The 23,065-nt window shown below is 40.1% G+C and overlaps 1 protein-coding gene across 1 annotated transcript in view; it reads left to right on the top strand.

Annotated features, from left to right (window-relative positions):
* LOC124616718 (kinesin-like protein KIF14) overlaps window positions 1-23,065 on the top strand; it is a 250,548-nt gene that overhangs the window by 190,624 nt on the left and 36,859 nt on the right. Inside the window, exons 15-16 of the mRNA XM_047145078.1 lie at window positions 5,241-5,381; window positions 20,489-20,711. Of these exons, the coding sequence (XP_047001034.1) occupies window positions 5,241-5,381; window positions 20,489-20,711 (364 nt within the window). The remainder of the gene's footprint in view (window positions 1-5,240; window positions 5,382-20,488; window positions 20,712-23,065) is intronic.

The raw sequence follows: 23,065 nt of genomic DNA, 5'->3' as shown, positions 1-23,065 counted from the left end.
CTCGTGCCCTCCCCCCCACACCCTCCCCTCCTCGTGCCCTCCCCCCCACACCCTCCCCTCCTCGTGCCCTCCCCCCCACACCCTCCCCTCCTCGTGCCCTCCCCCCCACACCCTCCCCTCCTCGTGCCCTCCCCCCCACACCCTCCCCTCCTCGTGCCCTCCCCCCCACACCCTCCCCTCCTCGTGCCCTCCCCCCACACCCTCCCCTCCTCGTGCCCTCCCCCCTGCCCTCCCCTCCCCCTGCCCTCCCCCCTCCCCCCCTGCCCTCCCCCCCTCCCCCCTGCGCTCCCCCCTGCCCTCCCCCCTCCCTCGTGCCCTCCCCCCCTCCCTCGTGCCCTCCCCCCCTCCCTCGTGCCCTCCCCCCCTCCCTCGTGCCCTCCCCCCCTCCCTCGTGCCCTCCCCCCCTCCCTCGTGCCCTCCCCCGCTCCCTCGTGCCCTCCCCCGCTCCCTCGTGCCCTCCCCCCCTCCCTCGTGCCCTCCCCCCCTCCCTCGTGCCCTCCCCCCCTCCCTCGTGCCCTCCCCCCCTCCCTCGTGCCCTCCCCCCCTCCCTCGTGCCCTCCCCCCCTCCCTCGTGCCCTCCCCCCCTCCCTCGTGCCCTCCCCCCCTCCCTCGTGCCCTCCCCCCCTCCCTCGTGCCCTCCCCCCCTCCCTCGTGCCCTCCCCCCCTCCCTCGTGCCCTCCCCCCCTCCCTCGTGCCCTCCCCCCCTCCCTCGTGCCCTCCCCCCCTCCCTCGTGCCCTCCCCCCCTCCCTCGTGCCCTCCCCCCCTCCCTCGTGCCCTCCCCCCCTCCCTCGTGCCCTCCCCCCCTCCCTCGTGCCCTCCCCCCCTCCCTCGTGCCCTCCCCCCCTCCCTCGTGCCCTCCCCCCCTCCCTCGTGCCCTCCCCCCCTCCCTCGTGCCCTCCCCCCCTCCCTCGTGCCCTCCCCCCCTCCCTCGTGCCCTCAACCCCTTCCTCGTGCCCTCCCCCCCTTCCTCGTGCCCTCGCCCTCCCTCCTCGTGCCCTACCCCTCTCATGCCCTCCCTCCCCACCCTCGTGCCCCCTCCTCGGCCTCTCATACCATTCCATTGACTCATTTCTCATCCTCTGTGACAATTATCTGTAAAAATTTATCATCTTCCTTATGAAATTGCTCTAAGAAAGCTATTTTTCCATTTTGTTTTCTTCAGTAAGTAGCCTTGGAACCCAACATGCACATTTCACAAAATTGCAACTTTTCAGGAGCAATTTTATCCAAAGTTGTCCATTCCACATTTGGAAATTCCACTGCTAAAGTTGAAATTGTGAATCACCAGTCTTCACGAATCGTTTCATCCACAGCTTCGACCAAACTGATGGGTGGCCTGATTGTGGTGTATTATGGACATTTTTCCCATCCATCCTTGAAAGTTCCCACCTACTCATGTGTTTTGCTGTCACTCATTCCATTGGGGCCATACACTTCACTTATTTGTCAATGAATTTCTGCTGCTGCAACATTCTTTGTTGTTAAAAACTGAATCACAGACTGTATTTCACAGTTGATGAATTGTTTTAAACATTTTGAACCGACACTTTAAACAGCAGACTGTGACAAAACCAATGCAAATGGCGTCATTTGATTTCAGTGTTCACATGTCATTCTATTAGCTATGGCAATTTGGATCTTACTTTCTGAATAACCCTCGTACTTGTATCCTAGCAGAGGATGAGGATTTGCATCATGACCTGTTATTTAGTGTTTGATGCTGTAGAACAATCGCAAAGAAATATAACTACTACAAACCTAAAATTTGGGAAACCTGTCAAAAAAAAACAGGTGTGTATTGACTGCTTTGAAGTTGCTCTCATGAAACTCTTCCAGAGATGTAGTGAAAGCACACAATGGGCACACTTGTACTATATGTGGTCCTGCCTGTATCACATCGCTGCAGTCACTACTCGGAAGTTCTTAGTATTTCCAGCTGTATAGAGTAATAGCAGTTCTTTCCATTCCACATATGATGTGCTCAAGATTGTGCCAAATGGCAGTACAAAGGTCGAAGTCCAAACGGTTGGCAGATTTTTAATTTTGGAGAAACCTTACGGGGATAAAGAATGGCCTCATATTTTTATGTAGTCTTGGGAATGAAAATGGTGGGTAACAGGTTCATGGCGGTTCTTCCACTGGTTGATGAGATTGTAGTCAGATTATAAAACCTAGGTGAATTATATTGTGTATGATATGCTACATGCAATGTCAGCAGGTTGCTGAATCTGAATATTGAGTTGTCACAACTGTTTAACCATGAGGCTGATAAAGAAACCAAGGCCTTTGCTATTATTCTCATTTTCTTTTTGTTGGTTTTCTATGAAGTCCCATTTTATGTTTTCAGCTGTTCTGCAAAGATGGTGTTGATAGCTAAGTAGCCTATCAACATTGATACCCAGATACTTTGTAGTGTTGTTGCGCTGTATTTCCAGATAATAATGTACTTTGTTACTGAGATAGAATACACTAGACTCTCACTAATCCGGCCATTCCTGGCACATACAGGTGTCGGATTAGCGAAAGTGCCGGATTATTGAGTGTCTGAAATTTATTTTATATTTTTATTTTGTTTTTTACTTATTTTGAAAGCATAGGGGATATAGTGTACTGTACTTTATTAAACTGAAGGATACAGTTTTAAAACATAGAGGATATACTTTATTAAATCCAAAAATACATTAATTTTTAACTGTCGCAATGATGACTGAGGCATGCTTTATCATGAAACTGCTTTACAAGCATTTCATCGGTACTGCATGTATCTGGTTGTTGCATAATGTACTCCAGGAAGACCTCGGCAGCATCAGCATCGGCAGTGTGGAAAATCTTCATGTTCTCTCCTCCTGTGTCCTCTTCATCACTTTCATCATTACTTTCTTGCACACTTTTTATTATTTCTTCATCTGTTAAAGTTTTGTCCGTATCACAATTTTCCTCATACAGCCACATAGTAACATCTTCATCATCAATTTCTTCTCCTCCTGGAAGGTTGTGGAACATGTCAGTGTGCAAAGTAACTGATAATTCCGAATTGACTGGCTCATTGTTGTCACTCACTACTGGCTCCAACTCGGCATCAATGGATGGTCACAATTTTCTCCAGTTCTTCATTATGGTAGCACTCTCTACTTTATCCCATGCTTCGGCTGATTGGAAAACAACATCGCGTATGTTAATTGCTTTCCATGCCTTCAGCACAGTCTCAGTAGAGTTGATTTCACTTTCGTTCAGCAAAGAGACGAGAAGTGAATGTTGATAATGACGTTTAATTGATTCCAAAATTCCCTTGTCCATGGGCTGAATTAGGGCTGTCACATTGGATGGGAGAAAGAGTGCTTGTACATGCTTACTAGCGGACTTTAGAGAAACATCTGAAGGATGACTGGTAGCATTGTCAATTACTGTATAAGGATAGCTTTCAGTGGAAGCTTTTTCTTCTTTAGTTCTTTTCTCACTGCTGGTACAAACGTTTCATGGAACCACCAAGAGAATATTTGTCTGCCTATCTATGCATTCTACTGAGCACGATACTGCAGTGGTAGAGTATTTATGTCAGTCTGTTGAAAACAACATGGATGTTGGGATTTTCCGATCACCATAAGCGGTAGTTTATGACTCCCATTTGCATTACAACACACCATTAATGTTACGTGCTGTTTCTGTTGCTTGTAACAATGAGCTTTTCTCATTCTTGGCAGCTTGAAGGAAGCATTTTGTAAAAGAGTCCTGTTTCATCAGCATTATACAAGGCATCAGCAGTTAAATTTTCTTCTATTATCTTCCATATCTTGCTTACAAACTCATCAGCATCCTTATCATTAGCTGAGTGACTTTCCCCAGTGACTGTCAGCTGCCGAATGCCAGGTCATTTTTTCCAGGTCGATAGCCAACCTTCGCTCGTTGCAAACGAGTTACTACCATCAAGTTGTTTGTTAAACACAGCTGCTTTTTCCTTTATAATCGGGGCACTGACTGGAATTCCTTTACTGTGTAGTTGTATGAACCATCTGTAAATAGCTACGTCCAGTTCTTTATTCTCACTCTTTCGCACAACCTTCCGTTTTCCCAACTCGCTATTCATTTGTGTTGAGAACTGTCGAGTTACACCTTCTTTCTTTCTGGTGTCATAAACAGTTGCTCTTCCAACATTAAACTCAGCAGCAATGGCTCTCTGCGAAGAACCTCTATTTAACTTATCTAAAAGTTGAAGTTTCTGCTTGAGGTCTAGCGTAACGTGTTTCCTTTCTGAAGACATGATTCCGAGCTGTAAAGAAATCTACAGCTTCAAATACGGTATATAAAGCATTGTTTAACTAAGCATGATAATTCATTGTGTGTGTGTTTTTGGATGTGCACTGGATTGCTGAGAGGCAGGACGACTTGAATGCCGGATTAGCGAGAGTCAAGTGTACAGCAGTTTTTCAATGGGTTTGCATGGAGCCTCCTACCTTGTATATTATGTATCTAATACTTGCAAGTCCTTGGTCACAATTTCTTCTGCTTCCAAAACTTTGGTCTGTTGAACCACTAGGCAGATAGATATCTGAGATGTATATAAATCTGACGAAGTTTCTGGCAATCCATGGGAGTATAGGCTAAACAGCCTAGGGGCAGAGTAGAGCCTTGAGGATACCCATTGCTCAGTTTGTGAAATTCACCTTTACCTTTGCCCTTGACCAAAGTAAAATTGGAATAGCTGGAGATTCAGCTTATTGTTCAGTAAAGGACATGTTCTTTTTACAGGAACTGTACTGATCAATTTAATTAAAATTATCTCTCTTTACCATTCCAAAATTACATGCCATTTTCTGTCATTTTCTTCCAATGATTCATATACTCCACTTTTCCTCTATATTGTACTGCTTTCCCACTGTTACAGCTGCATTTCTTCAACAATTAAAACATTTAGATGTTTGTAATAGGATTGGTGGTAAGATGTATTGGAAGTGACACACATCTTCTGTCCATAAAAATTTAAATGCAGAAACCTTGCCCCCTCCTTTTTCTGTCTTTGTTGGTGTCTGCATTATAGGGAAAATACTTTTAGTACTTAAGGAAGCAAAATGTAGACACAGCCATATGTTGTTCTTCTTAAAGTATTAATTGCTTGCCCTAGGTATACTATAATTATGTTTTTATTGATTTTTGAGTTCATGGAAGTAATATACAGATAAGTATTGTTTAATTATTTCTGCAATAATTTGAAAGTAGTTTTCTGCTTTATATCCTTTGCCAGGAATTTTATCACCAACACATTGTTAAGGATCACAGATTAATGCCAGTCATAAAAGTATATGATACTGAATGTGATGTAGTTGCAGTCTGGGAACCTGACTTTTTTTCTGATTGGTTGCATCAGCTGAGAGTCCACGAACCGGTAAGTACAATAGAAACTTCTTTTTTCTGTGTGTGTTGGAATTAATAACTGCAGTAAATAAAACTCACCTGTGCCACAGTTTTCTTTATTGAATGTTGACAACCAGTCAGCTAGTAGGAAGTCCAGGACAGTGGTGTATGTGAGCTGCTCCATAGTGTCCCCTGCTTAATTATGATGTAGGTTCACATCTGTGTTGGATGCTGTGGTATGAAATCTGGAGGCACCTGGTGTCCAAAAGTATACCCTGTCAAGTCACATCAGATGATGGATGTAATTTCATTGCTGTTTGTGTCTCACTCTTTGTAACTGGACAGAGTTACCCATCCCACACAATGTGATTATGGTTGCCCATATTCATATAACTGAAGTTGAAAGATATCATCCAAAACCAGAAGTTTTTATTACAAACATTGTGCAAGTGTCAAGTTTTATTTATGGTAAGTACAGAGCAGAAGAGGAGACTGAATGGCACTAGTGCAGCCCTTAAATAGGCATCTACCAATTTACACTTGTCTTACCGTCAATAAATGTTAGAATCACTTTACCATAAATATTTCCATTAAGAATTTACTTGCACACCTAATTCCCAGAAGCATTCACAGTAACCAGATCTGTTCAATCTGTATAATTTCCAATAAGACCACTGGGCCTTTTTTATGGTAAATATTTCGAAAAGAAAAGCTGAGGAATAATTATAGACATAGTTCAACAATAAGTGGAGAAACGGAAAAAAGTATTTCAAGAATAACAATTGTAAAACATTAAACTTGTCCATCAGATCACAACAGCCTATTAAATGCGAAAGAGGAGCTTCTCTTGTTAGTACAAGACAGAAAAATCAAAAGCTGTTCTTACAGGTGTGCTATTCATAACAGAACAATATTTACAAGTGACAGAAATTGATTAGCTGCACCTGGTTGATTTCAGCAAATGGGAAGTGGCTTTATGCACAGAAAGTGAAATAAAGTCCAAGGCCATAGACATAAATGAGTACTCTACTGAACAGCTCTATGAGATCTGTAGTTCTGGAATAGACTTGAAAACAAATGAGGTAGCATTTCTGCCAGCGTACAGGCTCCCAACTTCAAAACTTTTTAGTCTATATTAAACAAGTAGAAGGTGTACCAATGAGACTTGGTTGGAATAAGTGTGATGTTAATATATGTGGAGATTTTAATACTGACTTCATCCCAGTAGGAAGGTGGTGCAATAAAAATTGCAGGGGATCATTTATTTCTAAACCCAAATGTATTTCACGGAATATATGTGAGGGCTATAATAAATGACGTGCCAATGATGATCAGATGACAGCAATAAAGTATCAATCAGGTTCAACTGAGAAGGAAAACATACAATTTCATAGAATCATTAACAGTGTTTGCATACTGTAGGAAGATCGTTTTTACTAGTGTTGCCATTAACAGAGAAAATCTGCATATGTTGGAAGTTATTCGTTTGTCTCAGAGTCCTACGAATATTTTGTGATTGTCGCAGCTGCTCACATATAATCATAAAACACAGGTAATGGTGCCAACAGTGTGAGGTGTAGTCAGTGTTCACCTCATTGCTCCTCACCGATTGTAGCCCTAATGTGGGGGCAAGGCCTGCCTCCTGTACCCCCCAACACCCACTACACAAAGTATCTTTATATCATGGCCAAACAGTACTGACTCATTTACACTATTCGAAGAAAATTTACATAATGAATAATGAGAAGTAGTTTACAAAGGACATACAGTAAAACTGAAATTTATTTCTTAAAAACATTCTTCCATTATTATATTTTCAGTTTTCAGGAACAAGTGTCAGTGGCAGCCTTGAGAAAGGGTGGCTAATATGGTTGTTCAAAGTGTCTTATGCCAGAAAGATGGAGCTTTATTTAATGCAGAGAACTAGTTCTAATACACAAAAGAGTACTTTCAGCTTATTGCAGAAAATTTTACTATGTCTCTAAAAGGCAAAAACCACATATAGTGCACTAAAAATAAAAAAGTCCAAATTTAAAACGAAGGCAGTTTGGAGCCTTACTAGGCATAAAAAGAATAAACTCAGCAAGGCAAGAGATATTCAGCTCTGCCATGGCAACAACAGTGAGACAGCTGATATTACATCAAACTTCTGGCTACTAAATTCAGTGAATTCTTCCTAGCAGCACGTACAGTGACAGAAAGGAACCATTGGAAAGCAGATCCATTAGACTGATTTAGGCAGACATGTCGTACCCCACCAGAAGACATCAGTTTTGCCAGGTAATCTGTTGGAGAGATCACAAAAAAAAAAAAAAAAAAAAAAAAAAAAAAAAAAAAAAAAAAAAAAAAATCATTAGATCATTAAAAAACAGTAAATCTTCTGGCTGTTCTGGTATTTCAACCAAAGTACTAAAATCATGCTCATGTGGTGTCCCCCACCCCTCCTCCTCCCACCCCCCACCATCTCTCCTTGTTGCTTCTGTAGTTGCAGTGGTAACCAGTTGATGAGTCAAGGTGTATTTCCTGAAAGACTTAAGTATGCTGTTGTAGTGCAGGTTCTGGGTGAGTTAGGGTTTGGGTTGGTGGGTTTTGCAGGTGTGGTCTTATTTTATAAAACCATTTATTAACACACAAACACAATGACACCAACAGAATGTCAGGCAATTAATAATGAATCAACAATATTCTGCCTATAGCTAATACTTCTTTAAAATAGGCATAACATAATAATAAAATAAATTTTAAAAAATATCCCTGAGCTATGCAATACATATAAAATTCAAATGTACTTCAGCCCGTTTAAGACACAAGCAGGTGCCAACTGAGGGCAACAGAATAGAAAGCACAATATTCAACCTCTCTGCCTATAGCCTGTTACAATTGGACAGTCATAGAAACACAGTAGAAAAAATGATTAAAATCACAATAGGATCTACCTCTACTACCAAGGATCTCCACTAGCAACTTACTTACACTACATACAGCAGTGCTATCTAGTCTACAGACAATAACAGCAACTCAAAATTCAGAGAACTTATAGCTATGTACATCAGTTGAATACACCTTCAGTGAGATTACAAATTGTACATAGGATTCCTGTGTACAATGGAGATAAGGCACAGCACAAAAATCACATGCTTGCACCCCCATGACCACACCATGTAATATTGTAAAATGTAATAAACATGAATATTCAAAATACATACACGAGCCACTATTCAAAACACATTACTAGCATCTGCCATCCAGTAATTTCAGTCTGACAGCTTGTCAGCTGCCTGCCAGACACTTCAGACCATTAAAGCACACTCCTAGTGCTCCATAAACCACAGCAGGAAAAAAAAGAAAGCTCTTCTCTGTTTCCTGTTGTGGATGCAGTCTTCTTTGACCCCCAGGTGAAGACACATCTGCCCTATGGGTAGGTGTTGCCCCGCATTGTTGTTGTCTGCCCGGCTCCTAGGCACAACACATTCTAGCTGAACTAATGGCTTGGTTGCTGGTCGCCAACTAACTCTCTGCTCTGCTCCAACTGTGGCTCTCGACAGCAACTTGGACTCGACAGGCATCATCCAGGACAACTCTGGAGAGGGCTCCAATACAGGACCGCTGCTACCTCATGACTTGCACACTGCTAGCCATTGTGGCTTCCGACAGTGGCTGAAGTTGTCCACTGACTGACACATCAAGGCTCGGCCAGCCAATATGGACAACCATGGCCACTGCATCGATTCTTGGCCGCGACAGTTTGCCAAATGTTTGTCCACCTCTTTCACTGTGGCAGAGCTGTTGGCCTGTAGATGGTGCCTTTACCACTTGTTACAGCTGACTTACTTATCACTCCATCTTCAGGGCCAGCCAGTCATTAAGTACACCTCAGCTGTTGTGCCAGTCTGGCTCCTGGCAACACTATTCGGGAGGACGAAGGTTCAATCCCGCATCCGGCTGTCCTGATTTAGGTTTTCCGTGATTTCCCTAAATCGCTTCAGGCAAATGCCGAGATGGTTCCTTAGAAAGGGCGTGGCCGATTTCCTTCCCCATCCTTCCGTAATCCGAGCTTGTGCTCCGTCTCTAATGACCTCATTGTCGACGGGATGTTAAATAGTAATCTCCTCCTCCTCCTGGCAACACTCTCGAGGCCTGTCCATCACTTACAACATGACAATGTCACTGGACTCCACATGATGTTGGTTTCATTTGCTTGCTGGCTGACTAACTTTTTCTACATCTCGCCACCCCAGCTAACCTCGGAGTGTCGCAGCTGCAGCTCAAACACAGACAACCATGCCCTCTGGTCAAATTATGAACGCCAGAAAAGTGCTGCCATGGATGGCTGGATGGGAAGTAAATCAAAATGCTACAAAACTCAGTTTCATGGCACACAGCAGCAACACTCTCTTACAAAAGTGGAGATAAGCAAATGACCTATAATTTTCGACTAATCTCCTACAACCTGTTTTGTCAAATTTTTTTGAGGTGGTAGCTCTCTGAGAATAACACATTAACAGCAGTTCGATTCAGCTTTCTTATACCTCCTAGTACCAAGATTGTTTTGTTTCATTGAGTACCACTGGGGTCATAAAGACTCCAAGTAATTTACACAGGATCTATTGGCAGTATTTGATATACTTCTGAACTGACATAAAAACGCACATAACTGAATTGAAAGCAGGAAAACCTCATGTATAAGAACTTTCAGATGTTGTTTTGTCCTTTATATTGAACATCCTTGCATTTAGAACAAAGCAACTCCAAATATTATTACACATAAAAGAAATAAGTCATTTGCACTGTTTTTTATGTTTTCTATCAACAGATCATTTACATAGGGAGCACTGTCCATATTTTAGCCCCCCTTCCTTGCACTTGTGCTGGAGGAAGAACAGGAGCTTTGCTGCTCTGACTTCTGTTAATGTGTAAGAGAGATGATCCCAGTTCAAAAAGGAATGCTGCTCTTTTGTAGTAGATAGCTTTCTCAAATCCAGGAGTTAAGTCGAGAAAAATTGTGAAAACACTGAATCACTAATATCCAAAATATTATAAAAAAATAAACATGGGCAATCTTCTTGTCATACTTTTGTGGTATAGCTCCTGACTAATTTGTCCATTGTATATACGCTGACTTATTTGTATTATATACATGAAATATATATGCAGTTGTGAATATGGACTACTATCAGCTGTATAATGGAACAGGACTCGAACCTGGATTTTGCGCTTATTGCAAGTTGGTGGTCGTCCATAGCCACAACTGGGAATATATTTCATCTGTTTCATAACAGCTTTAGTCACCACAGTGCCTGTTCCTTCAGCTATGTGTGCATGTCTGGAGGAACTTCGCATTGTAATTCAGAATAATACTTGCACTGGAATATTGTATTTGCATTCTGGCCTAGGACTATAATTGGTTTTTCTGTTTCACCTACTTCCTCTTTGACATGCATCGTACTTAGCAGTGACACCATCTTACCCCTATTTGAACAACAGGAGACTATTGTAGCTGATTCCTGGAATCCGGAGAGACTTGAAGCTGCAGTTCTTCCCCTCCCTACAACAAAGTCTGCTAATAGTTCACAACAATTTTTCGTTATTATACCAAACAGAATCATTTGTTTCCCTTCTGATTCCTTTGTCATCTTGAAACTTGTGAAGAAATTATTGTTGTGATATTTCTACCCTCCTGGATGAATTTTCTGTCAAATCAAACAATGCTCTTTTTCCCTGATTTATTTCTCTAGGCTAGTCTTTGTCTTTTCCTGTGTACACCTGTTGCTTTGTAACAAAATATAATTAGTGCTGTTACATGCAGCCTAGATTAGGATACTATACTTTCTGCGGTTTGAGGGGATATACTGGCAAAAGAGGACACCTCTCTCCAAAAGTCACCAGTTGTTAATCAGTTGTAATATTCTCATGTGGTCTGTATGCACCATGTAATGCGCTCACCAGCTGTTCAGACATATCCCTCATTGAAGCCATGATTTTGTCACCACTGCAATAAATCATCAAGCTGAATACAGAAAAACATTTCTGCAAAATGATAACTAATGGAAATACTATAACTTCAATACACACAGTCATGATTGCAATTAAGTTGTTTATTTTTGGTTTTAGCTGAATGGTTTCAATCTTCTAAGAGATCATCTTCAGTTCATACAGTCTGTGAAGAGGAATAAAACATAATGCTTCATTTTCAATCAAAACTGACTATAAAGAAGTGCAGCTGATATACCATTGAGACAATAGGAACGCTTGGCGTGGAGCAGATCCATCTGTACAGGCATGGAGAACACTGCTAAATATGACTGCTGCTGATAGTTAACGGGATTTGTACGTGAATAACTGTCAAAGAATCATTTTTTAATTTTTGTCTTAAAAAAATCACTGTAGTTTTTTGAACTAGAAAAAGTTTACTTCCAGGAAAATGGACCACAGAAAGTACCAAATTATAAGAATTTAAAAGTGGCTGCATGCACCACGACATCCCCATGGCACACAGTCAGCTCTGTTAAAAATAAAGTTTCGCTTTCATTTGTTTCGTTTTTATGACATTTTAGTCCCTTAGCTTATCTTTTGTTTATACAGAGAGTTTAGTATTGTTTGCTGCTGTTTTGGAACAAATATTTTGTTTACAGGGAAGTAATTGTGTGTGTGAGTTTCGTATTGTGTGCGTGAGTTTCTTATTCCACTTGAAAGCAATGGGATAAATTCAGAAGTTTTCTGCTAAGCAACGTAAATTTTATAGGAGCTGGTTCACCAAACAGATTAACTCTGATAATACTGAAATACAATGTGATACAACACTTGAATTAGCTTCAACCACTCCAAGTGCTTCAAAGCTAAAAATGAAATATTTGGGCAATGGGCATGACAGTATTAATGATGATAATATAGAAATGCCAACTATTCACTCGGGTTGGGTTATTGTTGAGCACTTTGCTCTATGTGCTAATAAATAAAGCTTTGCAATGTAAGGAATGTGGCATTAGTATGTGAAGGTAGTTGAGGAGGTACGTGCTATATGAGGTTGTGCACCAAAATTACGAGTAGTTTGTAATTTTTATGATGTAAGCGAATGTGGTTATACTGGTGGTATAACTAAACATAGAGTGCACAACACAAATATTAAACTTGCTTGTGTTATGAGCTGTGTAGCAAAGGGTACAGAAGTCCACAAGTTTTCTGTGCTCTTATGGTCTTACCTCCTCCTGAAAGGTCTGACAGCTACAATAAAATTCTTCTACAGACTTTAGAAGTAGCCAATGATAGTATGAAAAATGCTGTTCAGGAAAGTGTGGACATGAATGACGGCAGTACATGTATGTCTGCAGCCCTGGATGCGTCCTGGCAGTGAAGAGGCCATCATTACCGAAATGGTGTTGTGACAGCTACATCCTTGGACACTGGTAAAGTGATGTGGAATGTCTTACCAAGTACTGTCATGGCTGTACTAGTGGAACTGAAAATCATAAATGTTTGATTAAGTTTAGTGGTTATAGTGGAGGGTTGGAATCTGAAGGTGTTGTGAAGATCTTTCACAGATCAGTGGAGAAATATGGTGTGATGTACACATCTTGCCTAGGAGATGGAGACTCAAAGGGGTGCCAAAAAGTGTGTGAATCTAAACCTTATGCTAACACAAAAATTGGAAAAATGGAAAGTGTTGGACATGTCCAGAAAAGGTTAGGTACAAGATTGAGGAATTTGAGGGAAAGAAATTAGCTGATGGTAAGTGCATTAGTGGACGTGGTCGACTTACAGATGAAGAAATAGACAGGTTGCAGTATTATTGTGGGCAAGCCATAAGACAAAATAAAAATGACCTTGAGGGAATGAAAACGGCAATATGGGCTACCTTCTTTCATAAATCCTCCACAGATGACAACCCATGTCATGCACTCTGCCCACTTGGCAGTGATTCATGGTGTGGCTACCAGAGGGCTGTTACTGAAGGTGAGATCTACAACCATAAACCTATATAGGGGGATCTTAGTGACACAAGATTATTACAGAAATGTTTGCATGGTTGGACTCAAAATCCAAATGAAAATGTCAACAATTGTGTATGGGAATGGATACCTAAAACTGTACTAGTATGACTAAAATACTGTGAAAATAGGTATATATAAAGACAAAGATGATGTAACTTACCAAACGAAAGCATTGGTATGTTGATAGAGACACTAACAAACACTACCACATACACAAAATTCAAGCTTTCGCAACCCACGGGTGCTTCATCAGGAAAAAGGGAAGGAGAGGGAAAGACGAAAGGATGTGGGTTTTAAGGGAGAGGGTAAGGAGTCATTCCAATCCCAGGAGCGGAAAGACTTACCTTAGGGGGGGGAAAGGGACAGGTATACACTCGCGCACACACACGTCCATCCGCACATACACACACACACACACACACACACACACACACACACACACACACACACACACACACACACAAGCAGACATATCAGTATGGTATGTTAGATACTGTTCTATGTTTCAATGATAGTGCAGTTTCAAGGCTTAATGTTATGGAACTGATAGGAGTGCCTGGTGGACTAAATATGCATAGAGCTCTAATAGCCATTGACCGAAGGAGACTCTTCAAAGCAGAAAAATCATTGTTGGAAGCCACCAAAGAAGCAAGAATAAAAAGAAGAAGAAGAAGTAGAAGTGTGAAAAAGAGAAGGGAGGGATACAAGATGAAGATGGACTTGGGATGCATTAAGGCCATGTAAGTTTGATAGAAAAAGCAACTTTAACTTGAATTTTCTGGAAGGTAAATTATTTCATGTTCTGGAACACTTTAGCTAAAAACTATTAAAGATAGAAATCTGAAATTTTGTATGCTGTCTTAAAACATGCTTAACTAAAAAGTAGATTACTCTTGCGACTTAACTTTGAAAATAAAACGCTTAAAGAAAAGAAAAGAAAGAAAAAAAAAAGAAAAACCCCGAATTCATTTCTAAAATTTTTGATAACCGTACTTGAAATTTTTTTGTACCACAATTTATGACACCATCTTTTCAATAGCCTGCTTTAAAGATAATACTGTAAAGAACTTAAAGGGGGAAAATAAACCATCTACTTAGTATTTTGAGTAATGTGTACCTGTGATGTAGATAAATAATTAGCATGGTTATTTCACTTGCAACAAAAAAATGTAATTAAAAAAAGTGAGAGAGCTAAAGCTGTGGTTCATACATAAAAATGTTCCCAAAAGATATCTTAGAATATAGTAAGCATTATATGGGCTTACAAATCCTAATTTTTTCAAGGTTTCCCCTGGTATTCACAGACCAGTCACCTTAAATAGCAGAAGCCCAGCCCACTGTCTATGACATAACGTCATCGGTAGCCAATAACTGAGAGACTTGATTACATTGTGGGAAGAACATACACTGGAAATATAATTATTAGGAGTTTGGTCCTTGAAAAAAACAAGAAAAGATATTTTGATGTTATACTGAAGAACATGCATTATAAAAAGCGACAAAATAGAAAAATTGCCATTACCCAATGATAGGGTACATTTAAACATGTGCTGCCCTCTACAGGGCCTTATAATAAACCTAAACATAAAACAAATACGGTCAGTAAGATGTCGGCCTGGCAACCAAGGAGACGAGCTGTGTTCTACCACTAGTCAAAGCTGTTAGGAATTTCCATTGGCAAGGAGGACACCAGCTAGTAAGTATGGAATTGTGGAATCGGTAATTAACATCATCTGCCAACATATGTACATAACGATCTGCAGCTAGTGTAATGTGCTTGGGCAATGTGTTATTTTACATAAATATCGTTACATTTGCTCAGATGTAATTGTTTTTTGCTAAAATGGGCAAGCCACTGCTTGCAAGGAGAGTGCAGACCTAAAGCATCTGCATCTACATCTACATCCGTACTCTGCAAGCCAGCTCACGGTGTGTGATGGAGGGTACCTTGAGTACCTCTATCAGTTCTCCCTTCTATTCCAGTCTCGTATTGTTCGTGGAAAGGAGGATTGTCGGTTTGCCTCTGTGTGGGCTCTAATCTCTCTGATTTTATCCTCATGGTCTCTTCACGAGATATACGTAGGAGGGAGCAAATACTGCTAGACTCCTCGGTGAAGGTATGTTCTCGAAACTTTGACAAAAGCCCGTACCGAGCTACTGAGCGCCTCTCCTGCAGAGTCTTCCACTGGAGTTTATCTATCATCTCCGTAATGCTTTCACGATTACTAAATGATCCTGTAATGAAGCGTGCTGCTCTCCATTGGATCTTCTCTCTCTTCTATCAACCCTATCTGGTACGGATCCCACACTGCTGAGCAGTATTCGAGCAGTGGGCGAACAAGCGTACTGTAACCTACTTCCTTTGTTTTCGGATTGCATTTCCTTAGGATTCTTCCAATGAATCTCCGTCTGGCATCTGCTTCACCGACGATCAACTTTATATGATCATTCCATTTTAAATCACTCCTAATGCGTACTCCCAGATTATTTATGGAATTGACTACTACCAGTTGCTGACCTACTATATTGTAGCTAAATGATAAGGGATATTTCTTTCTATGTATTCACAGCACATTACACTTGTCTACATTGAGATTCAATTGCCATTCCCTGCACCAAGCGTCAATTCGCTGCAGATCCTCCTTCATTTCAGTACAATTTTCCATTGTTACAACCTCTAGATATACCACAGCATCAACCGCAAAAAGCCTCAGTGAAATTCCAATGTCATCCACAAGGTCATTTATGTATATTGTGAATAGCAACGGTCCTACGACACTCCCCTGTGGCACACCTGAAATCACTCTTATTTCGGAAGACTTCTCTCTATTGAGAATGACATGCTGCATTCTGTTATCCATATAATGTATCACACAATCGGTCTGATAGTCCATATGCTCTTACTTTGTTCATTAAACAACTGTGGGGAACTGTATCAAATGCCTTGCGGAAGTCAAGAAACACGGCATCTACCTGGGAACCCCTGTCTATGGCCCTCTGAATCTCTTGGACGAATAGCGCGAGCTGGGTTTCACTCGATCGTCTTTTTTGAAACCCATGCTGATTCCTACAGAGTAGAAGAGTTATGACACACAGCCAGTTTGTACCAGTGTATATATATCAAGAATTCACTAGATTCAGGATCGAAAAAAGTTTGTCACAGAGAGCAATAAAATTAATAACAATGATAAGGTGGTACAGTAAGAGCTGTTCTATATGCCCATTTGGTAAATATTTGCATATGAACGGCATTATAGCATTACATTTGCATGGACATAATATTTGTCACTTAAATGGCAATAGCATGTTTTTTTTCCCCAAATATAATAATATAGTCTTACAGAAGTGTAAAATAAATGCATACATCAAGAATCTGAATGACTTTAGAACGTCAATAAGTCTTTACTGCAAAGATTGCTAAAATTAATAGCTGTGGTGTGGTGGTATAGTGAAAGCAGTTCTGCGTAACTGTCTGCTTTGGCAATACCACTAACACTTATCTGAGCTCTCAAGTTATTTAGATTCTTGATGCATTTGTTTTACATATGTGTAAAAGTTACATGTATATTTTACTGCCTATAGTGTAAGACTGTATTATTATATTTGTAAACAGTGTCGTAGCCATTTAAATGATAAATGTTATGTCCATACAAATGTAATGCTATAATAAACTGTAAATTATACATTCATGTGTAAATATTTACCAAATGGCCATATATGACAGATATTACTGTACCCCCTTATCACTGTTATTAACTTCATTGCTATTTGTGACTAAAACTTATTTTGATACAGAATCAAGTACATTCTTCATATATACATGTATCTTCCTCTGGTACAAAGTGGCTGTGTGTCTTGCAATTCATGTTTTGGGTCTGTATTTTTCCGCCATTTAAACAAAGAACACTTACATCTGAGCAAACATAATTACATAACAAGCAGCTAATTTACATAAAATATGCATTACATAAGTGTATTACACTAACTGCAGATGGTTACGTGCATCTGCTGGCAGATGACACTACTGATCGATTCCACATTTTTTTCCATGGATACTGGCTGGCATCCTTCTTGCTAATGGGAATTCATAACAGCTTTGACTAATGGTAGAAAATATATCGTCCCCTTGGTTACCGAGCTGACCTACCAACCTCTACGCTACGTTTAGATTAACCAGAAAGCCCTGCAGAAGGCAGCCCACATTTAAATGTGTCCTGTTATTGGGCAATTACAGTTTCTCTATTTTGCCACTATTTTATGGTGCATGTTCTTCATTATAATATCAAAATATCTTTTCTTGTTTTCTCAAGGACCAAACTCCTAATAATTATACTTCTACTATATGTTATTCGCACAATGTAACAAAGTCTCATGGCCATTGGCACACAATGGTGTTATGCCAGACACAATGCCTGCACAGATGGACCTGCTCGGGGCCAAGACTTCCTACAGTCTTCAAGGATATATTGGCTGCACTTCTTTACTGCATTATTTTATTTTAGAGTTTGATTCGATTGGAACTGAAGCATTACGTTTTATTTCTATTCATAGAATGTATGATGTGAAGATATCATAAAAGATCGAAACCGGTCATCTAAAAATAAAAATAAATAACTGAAATGCAATCACAGCTGTATATATTGAAATAAGTTATAATATTTTAAAGATCGCTGTTTTTCCTGGAACAATGTTCCAAAAAATACTGAAAATATGTTGGCCTGCTGCCGACCAGTGGCCGAGCGGTTCTAGGCGCTTCAATCCGGAACCGTGCGACTGCTACAGTCACAGGTTTGAATCCTGCTTCAGGCATGGATGTGTGTGATGTCCTTAGGTTTAAGTAGTTCTAAGTTCTAGGGGACTGATGACCTCAGATGTTAAGTCCCATAGTGCTCAGAGCCATTTGTTGACCTGCTCTGTGTTCCATACCATCGCTATGTGACCTATATATACTCCTGCAGATATAAGCAGGCCAAGAAAGCACTTAAATTGAGTCAGATTGCTGCACATGGAGACAGTGGTCATTGTGTGTGTGTGTGTGTGTGTGTGTGTGTGTGTGTGTGTGTGTGTGTGTGTGTGTATGTGACACAGAGAGAGAGAGAGAGAGAGAGAGAGAGAGAGAGATTGTACATGTTCCATTATTTCAGTCCCAGCATAAATTACCTTCAGAGTAGTTGGTGCCATTACTAAGAGAAGACAGAGAATATTTTACTGTGATACTGTAGAAGTAGCAGACATTGAAAGAAAATAATTTCACCTGTTTCCAGTGTTCAACCCAAGTGACAGTTTATTAAAGTTGTGAAAGTTAAAGGGAATTTTGATTGATTGGCACTGGGGAGGATTATCAGCTGGCAGGTTGAAGTGCTGCACTTCATGAACAGCTAGAGATAGGTGATCATGGAAATTATTCAACTATGTTCTGTGCAAAGTGCTTGGGGAGGCTGCCAGATTTAACACTTTGGCAAGTAAATTGGAGCGCATTTTGTGTCATGACGCAGCGCACAAAAGACCGCACCCGAGTATATTTTGAGCTGCAATATTTCACGATTAGCAAGCCACCTATCACTCGAAAACTAGACTAGTTTGGTATGAGAACAGTGTATAGACATCACATGACATGCCTCTTGACAGATGCTGCCCTCTGTTATCAGTTTACAGAATTACTATGATAGCAGTAGCAAACAGAAGAGCTGCTGTCATTATTGACTGAGCCAATGTGGGCTTTCATTTTCAAGAGATTCATGGCATGCCCCCCCCCCCCCTCTTTTTCTGTTTTTTAAGTGAATAAGAAACTTTCGATTCTAGATAGAGTTGAATCACTCCGGACTCCACGAAAAAACTTGGGTGGGAACAGTCTGGCGGAAATAGTGAACAACACTTCCAGAAAGAGACATAACTGGCTCTAGAAATCGTTTCTAGTGCAACTATCGACAATAGGTCTGTAGGAGGACATAATCTTCTAAAATTCCTCCAACACAGGTTTGCAAAATTTGTTTGCACAAAATAAAACAGTCTTCTGGGAAAGCAAGGAGGAAAGAAAGAACCTGGTATTTCCCTGATTTCAACATAATTCCCTGTGGGTAAGAATGTTTCACAGTTTTCCATACAAAAGTCGATTGCATGTGAAATTGCACCGGAATTCATCTTATGCTTTGTTGTCATTATCATAAAATTTGTACTCAATCATGGAACTAAATAAAGATGAAAATTAAGCTCAAAGCTTGGCTTTTTTCGGTTTAGTATTGCCCTTTCATATTTCACAAATATGCTCCTGTAACATTTCAAATAATGGTATAAATGGCTGGTTTTCTGAGAGGCTGACATCAAAGTTTAAGAGAGTTTTATGCATTGAATTTAGTGTGCATGGCCAGTCAAGTATTTCAGGCACAGTGTGATATGGCTAATATAAACAATGTAAATGTCTTTTTTTCCAGATATTTGAGTTAATTGTGGGAAAAATATTAATATCTTAAACTGTAATTTCAAAACTGACTCCAATGGCACAGTTTAAGACAGCCGATATGTAATCTGAAGTGGGAAGATTGAAGTCTACAACTATTCATACTGATGATCTTTGGTTTACTTAAGCCATCTTAAACACACACGAAAATGGCTCCTGCAACAAAGCCAGAACTGATTTCATTCACTCCTCAGTCAGTCCATAGGGACAGTATGAAACGGTCTTGTCATATCTGTGGAACTGTAAGAAGGAACAGAAAAGTTGTTAAATTATGTACAGTGTTTACTGTTAAGAACACTGATGTTCTGTTTTTGTGTTTTAAGATCAATATAAATTGCCTGATTCCTTATTCATTCTGTGGATTTAACCAGTAAATAATCGTATAGGGATATGGGTTGTGTTCAAATTTTTTTCATAGTTGACACCATTCTGCTTGATCAATACTTTAGAATTAATGCTGAAATAAGAAGTTTAGAATATAACTGTGAAAGTAGTGTTAGTGTTTATGAATTTTACTGAAAGAAATGCCTGTGTGATCTATAGTCATTTTAACAATTACATCCATATATTTTATGTAAATTCACATTAGTCACATATTATATATCAGTGATTTTCATGTGCAAGTGATGTTTATGCTTCTGTGCTTCAAGGACGTAGTGGATGAAGCTAATTATATACCATCATTTTTTAAAGGGTGAAAACATAGCCCTATTAAAGAGAGGCAATGGATCATGGGAAAAAAGTGATGAATTTCCTCCAGAGGATCAATCATCCCATCTACTATCTCTAAGCATGAGTGAAATAAAACGGCAGTTGGATGATACCCTTACAGGAACTGACAGTAATGATTCTGCTTCTACTCTATTTAATCAGACCTCACTGAGCATCAATAACACTCTCTTGGAAGAATCAGAAGGTAAGGCTTTTACAAGCACTGTGTAACTATACTTTACATATAGTATGTGGCAATTTTATGATGATAAGGCACATTGCATGGCTTTATAATTGAGCTAGAGTCATTTGACTAAAACTCAGAATGTTGTGAATTGCATAAATTTACATACAGGATTTGTTAGAGGTTATGATACTGAATAAATTCACAAATGATTCTTGATTTACACACTCACTTTGTTCAGTCATTATTCACGTGCTATTTATATACTGATGCTTATTAACAATTACATGAGTTTACTAATCTTCAGTGTTCTTCTATATCATCATGTTCCTAAAGCTTCTATATTCTCTTCTCGTATAAATTGCTTATCATTCACATTTCACGTGAATAGAAGGCTACACTCAATACAAATACCTTCATAAAAGAATCCTGCCACTTAAATGGATATTTGATGTTGACAAATCCCACTTTTAGAACAGGTTTCCTTGCTATAGCTAGTCTGATTTATATCCTCTCTGGTTTAGCCATCGTTGGTTATTTTGCTGTCCAAATGATATGGTTCATCTACTACTTTTAATGTCTCATTTCCTAATCTAATCCCTGCAGTATCGCTTAATTTAATTCACTTACATTCCTTTACCCTTGTTTTTCTTTTGTTAATATTCATCTCGTTACCTCTTTTCAAGACTCTATGCATTCCATTCAACTGCTCTTCCACATCCTTTGCTGTTTCTAACAGAATTACAATGTCACCACCAAACCGGAATGTTTTTATTTCTTCTCTCTGAACTTTATCTCCTTTTTAAATCTCTTCATTTCCTTCACTGATTGCTCAATGTACAGATTCAGTAACCGGAGGGATAGGCTACAACCCTGCCTCACTCACTTCTCAATTCCTGCTTCCCATTCACAACCTTCGACTCATGTAACTGGTGTCTGGTTTTTGTACAAGTTGTATGTAATCTTTCGCTTCCTGTATTTTATCCCTGCTACTTTCAGGGATTCAAAAAGTGTATTCCAGTCACCAGTGTCAAAAACTTTCACTAAGTCTACAGACAATATAAACATAAGTTTGCCATCATTTAATATATCTTCTAAGATAAGCTGTAGTGTTAGATTTGCCTTGTATGTTCCTACATTTCTCTGGACCCCAAACTGATCTTCCCAAAGTTAGCATCTTACAGTTGTAGTTTATTAAACTGGTAATTCGTAAAATTCACACCTGTGAAGACCACATTCTTACAATGGGAATTATTATACTTTTCCTGAAGTCTAAGAGTATTTCACCTTTCTGTACATTGTAGGTGGAATAGTTTTGTTAACTTTCCTTATTTTCTCTTCAGGGATACTGTCCCTATATATACACAGGGTTGCCACAAGTTCTGGAAATCGGGGAATATCAGGGAATTTCAAATGTGACAGGAAAATAGGAAAATTTGAAAACACTGGAAAAATCTCTCTTTTGTCTCAGTAGATGAAATGGTTTGTTTACTGAGTTGTCATGATTGTTGCTCACTGGGCACAGCTGAGTACGTGTGGCATTTCTCTATTCCCTCATTCTTGCTGCTTCTCCCCTTCCTAACACTCCCCTCAGCTTGCAATCAGTGCTGCCACCACTTCTTGCCAGTAGCCTAGCAGCTGCTGACGAGAGGCAGGGAGACGTGAGGACTGGTTTGTTTGGATCTGATTCTCAGAGATTATTGATGCAGTGGCCGGAGATGGCAGTCATGTTTTGCATGAGTTGCGACTGTGTGAATGTGTGTATGCTCTTGTTTTCTGACAAAGGACATGGCCGAAAATTTAGTTGTGAGAGTGTGTGTCTGTCTTTTCTATGTGCTTGTCTGTGGCTCAGTGATCATCTTTATGGCGAGTCTCTACCTATCCTAATCAGTATTGTTTCTCAGGGTATTTGTGCAAGTTATCTTTTGCATGGATTGATCAACACAGTCTCATTTCATCAACATGGTGTCTGTGACACATGAATAGCTGACCACGAGTGGACTTGCACGACGGGCCAAAACCGTAGGTCATTTCTGTGGATATCTCTAATGAATCAGACCTACCAATCTCAATCCCATTTTTGCTCACATGGGGGAGAAATATAGAAGTTCTTACCCCCCCCCCCCCCCCCTTTTTTCCCAATTTACGTCTTTACTTACGCTTGAGATCTGAAAATTTGCCAGGGAAAAATGCTAAAACTTGTCTGGAAATCAGGGAATTTCACTTGGGGAAACTTGGGGCCACCCTGATACATCATCCTTAAATCTATTTCCTAACCCATTAATGCAGTAGTAGGTTCTCTACTCTTGGTACACCTACCCTATGTTCTACCATATCACGTATACACTGATTCAAAAGAAAATGCGACATCAAGT

This window comes from Schistocerca americana, chromosome 5, assembly GCF_021461395.2.
Source record: "Schistocerca americana isolate TAMUIC-IGC-003095 chromosome 5, iqSchAmer2.1, whole genome shotgun sequence".
NCBI classification, from domain to species: domain Eukaryota; kingdom Metazoa; phylum Arthropoda; class Insecta; order Orthoptera; family Acrididae; genus Schistocerca; species Schistocerca americana.
This window is presented reverse-complemented; position numbering and strand designations above follow the sequence as displayed.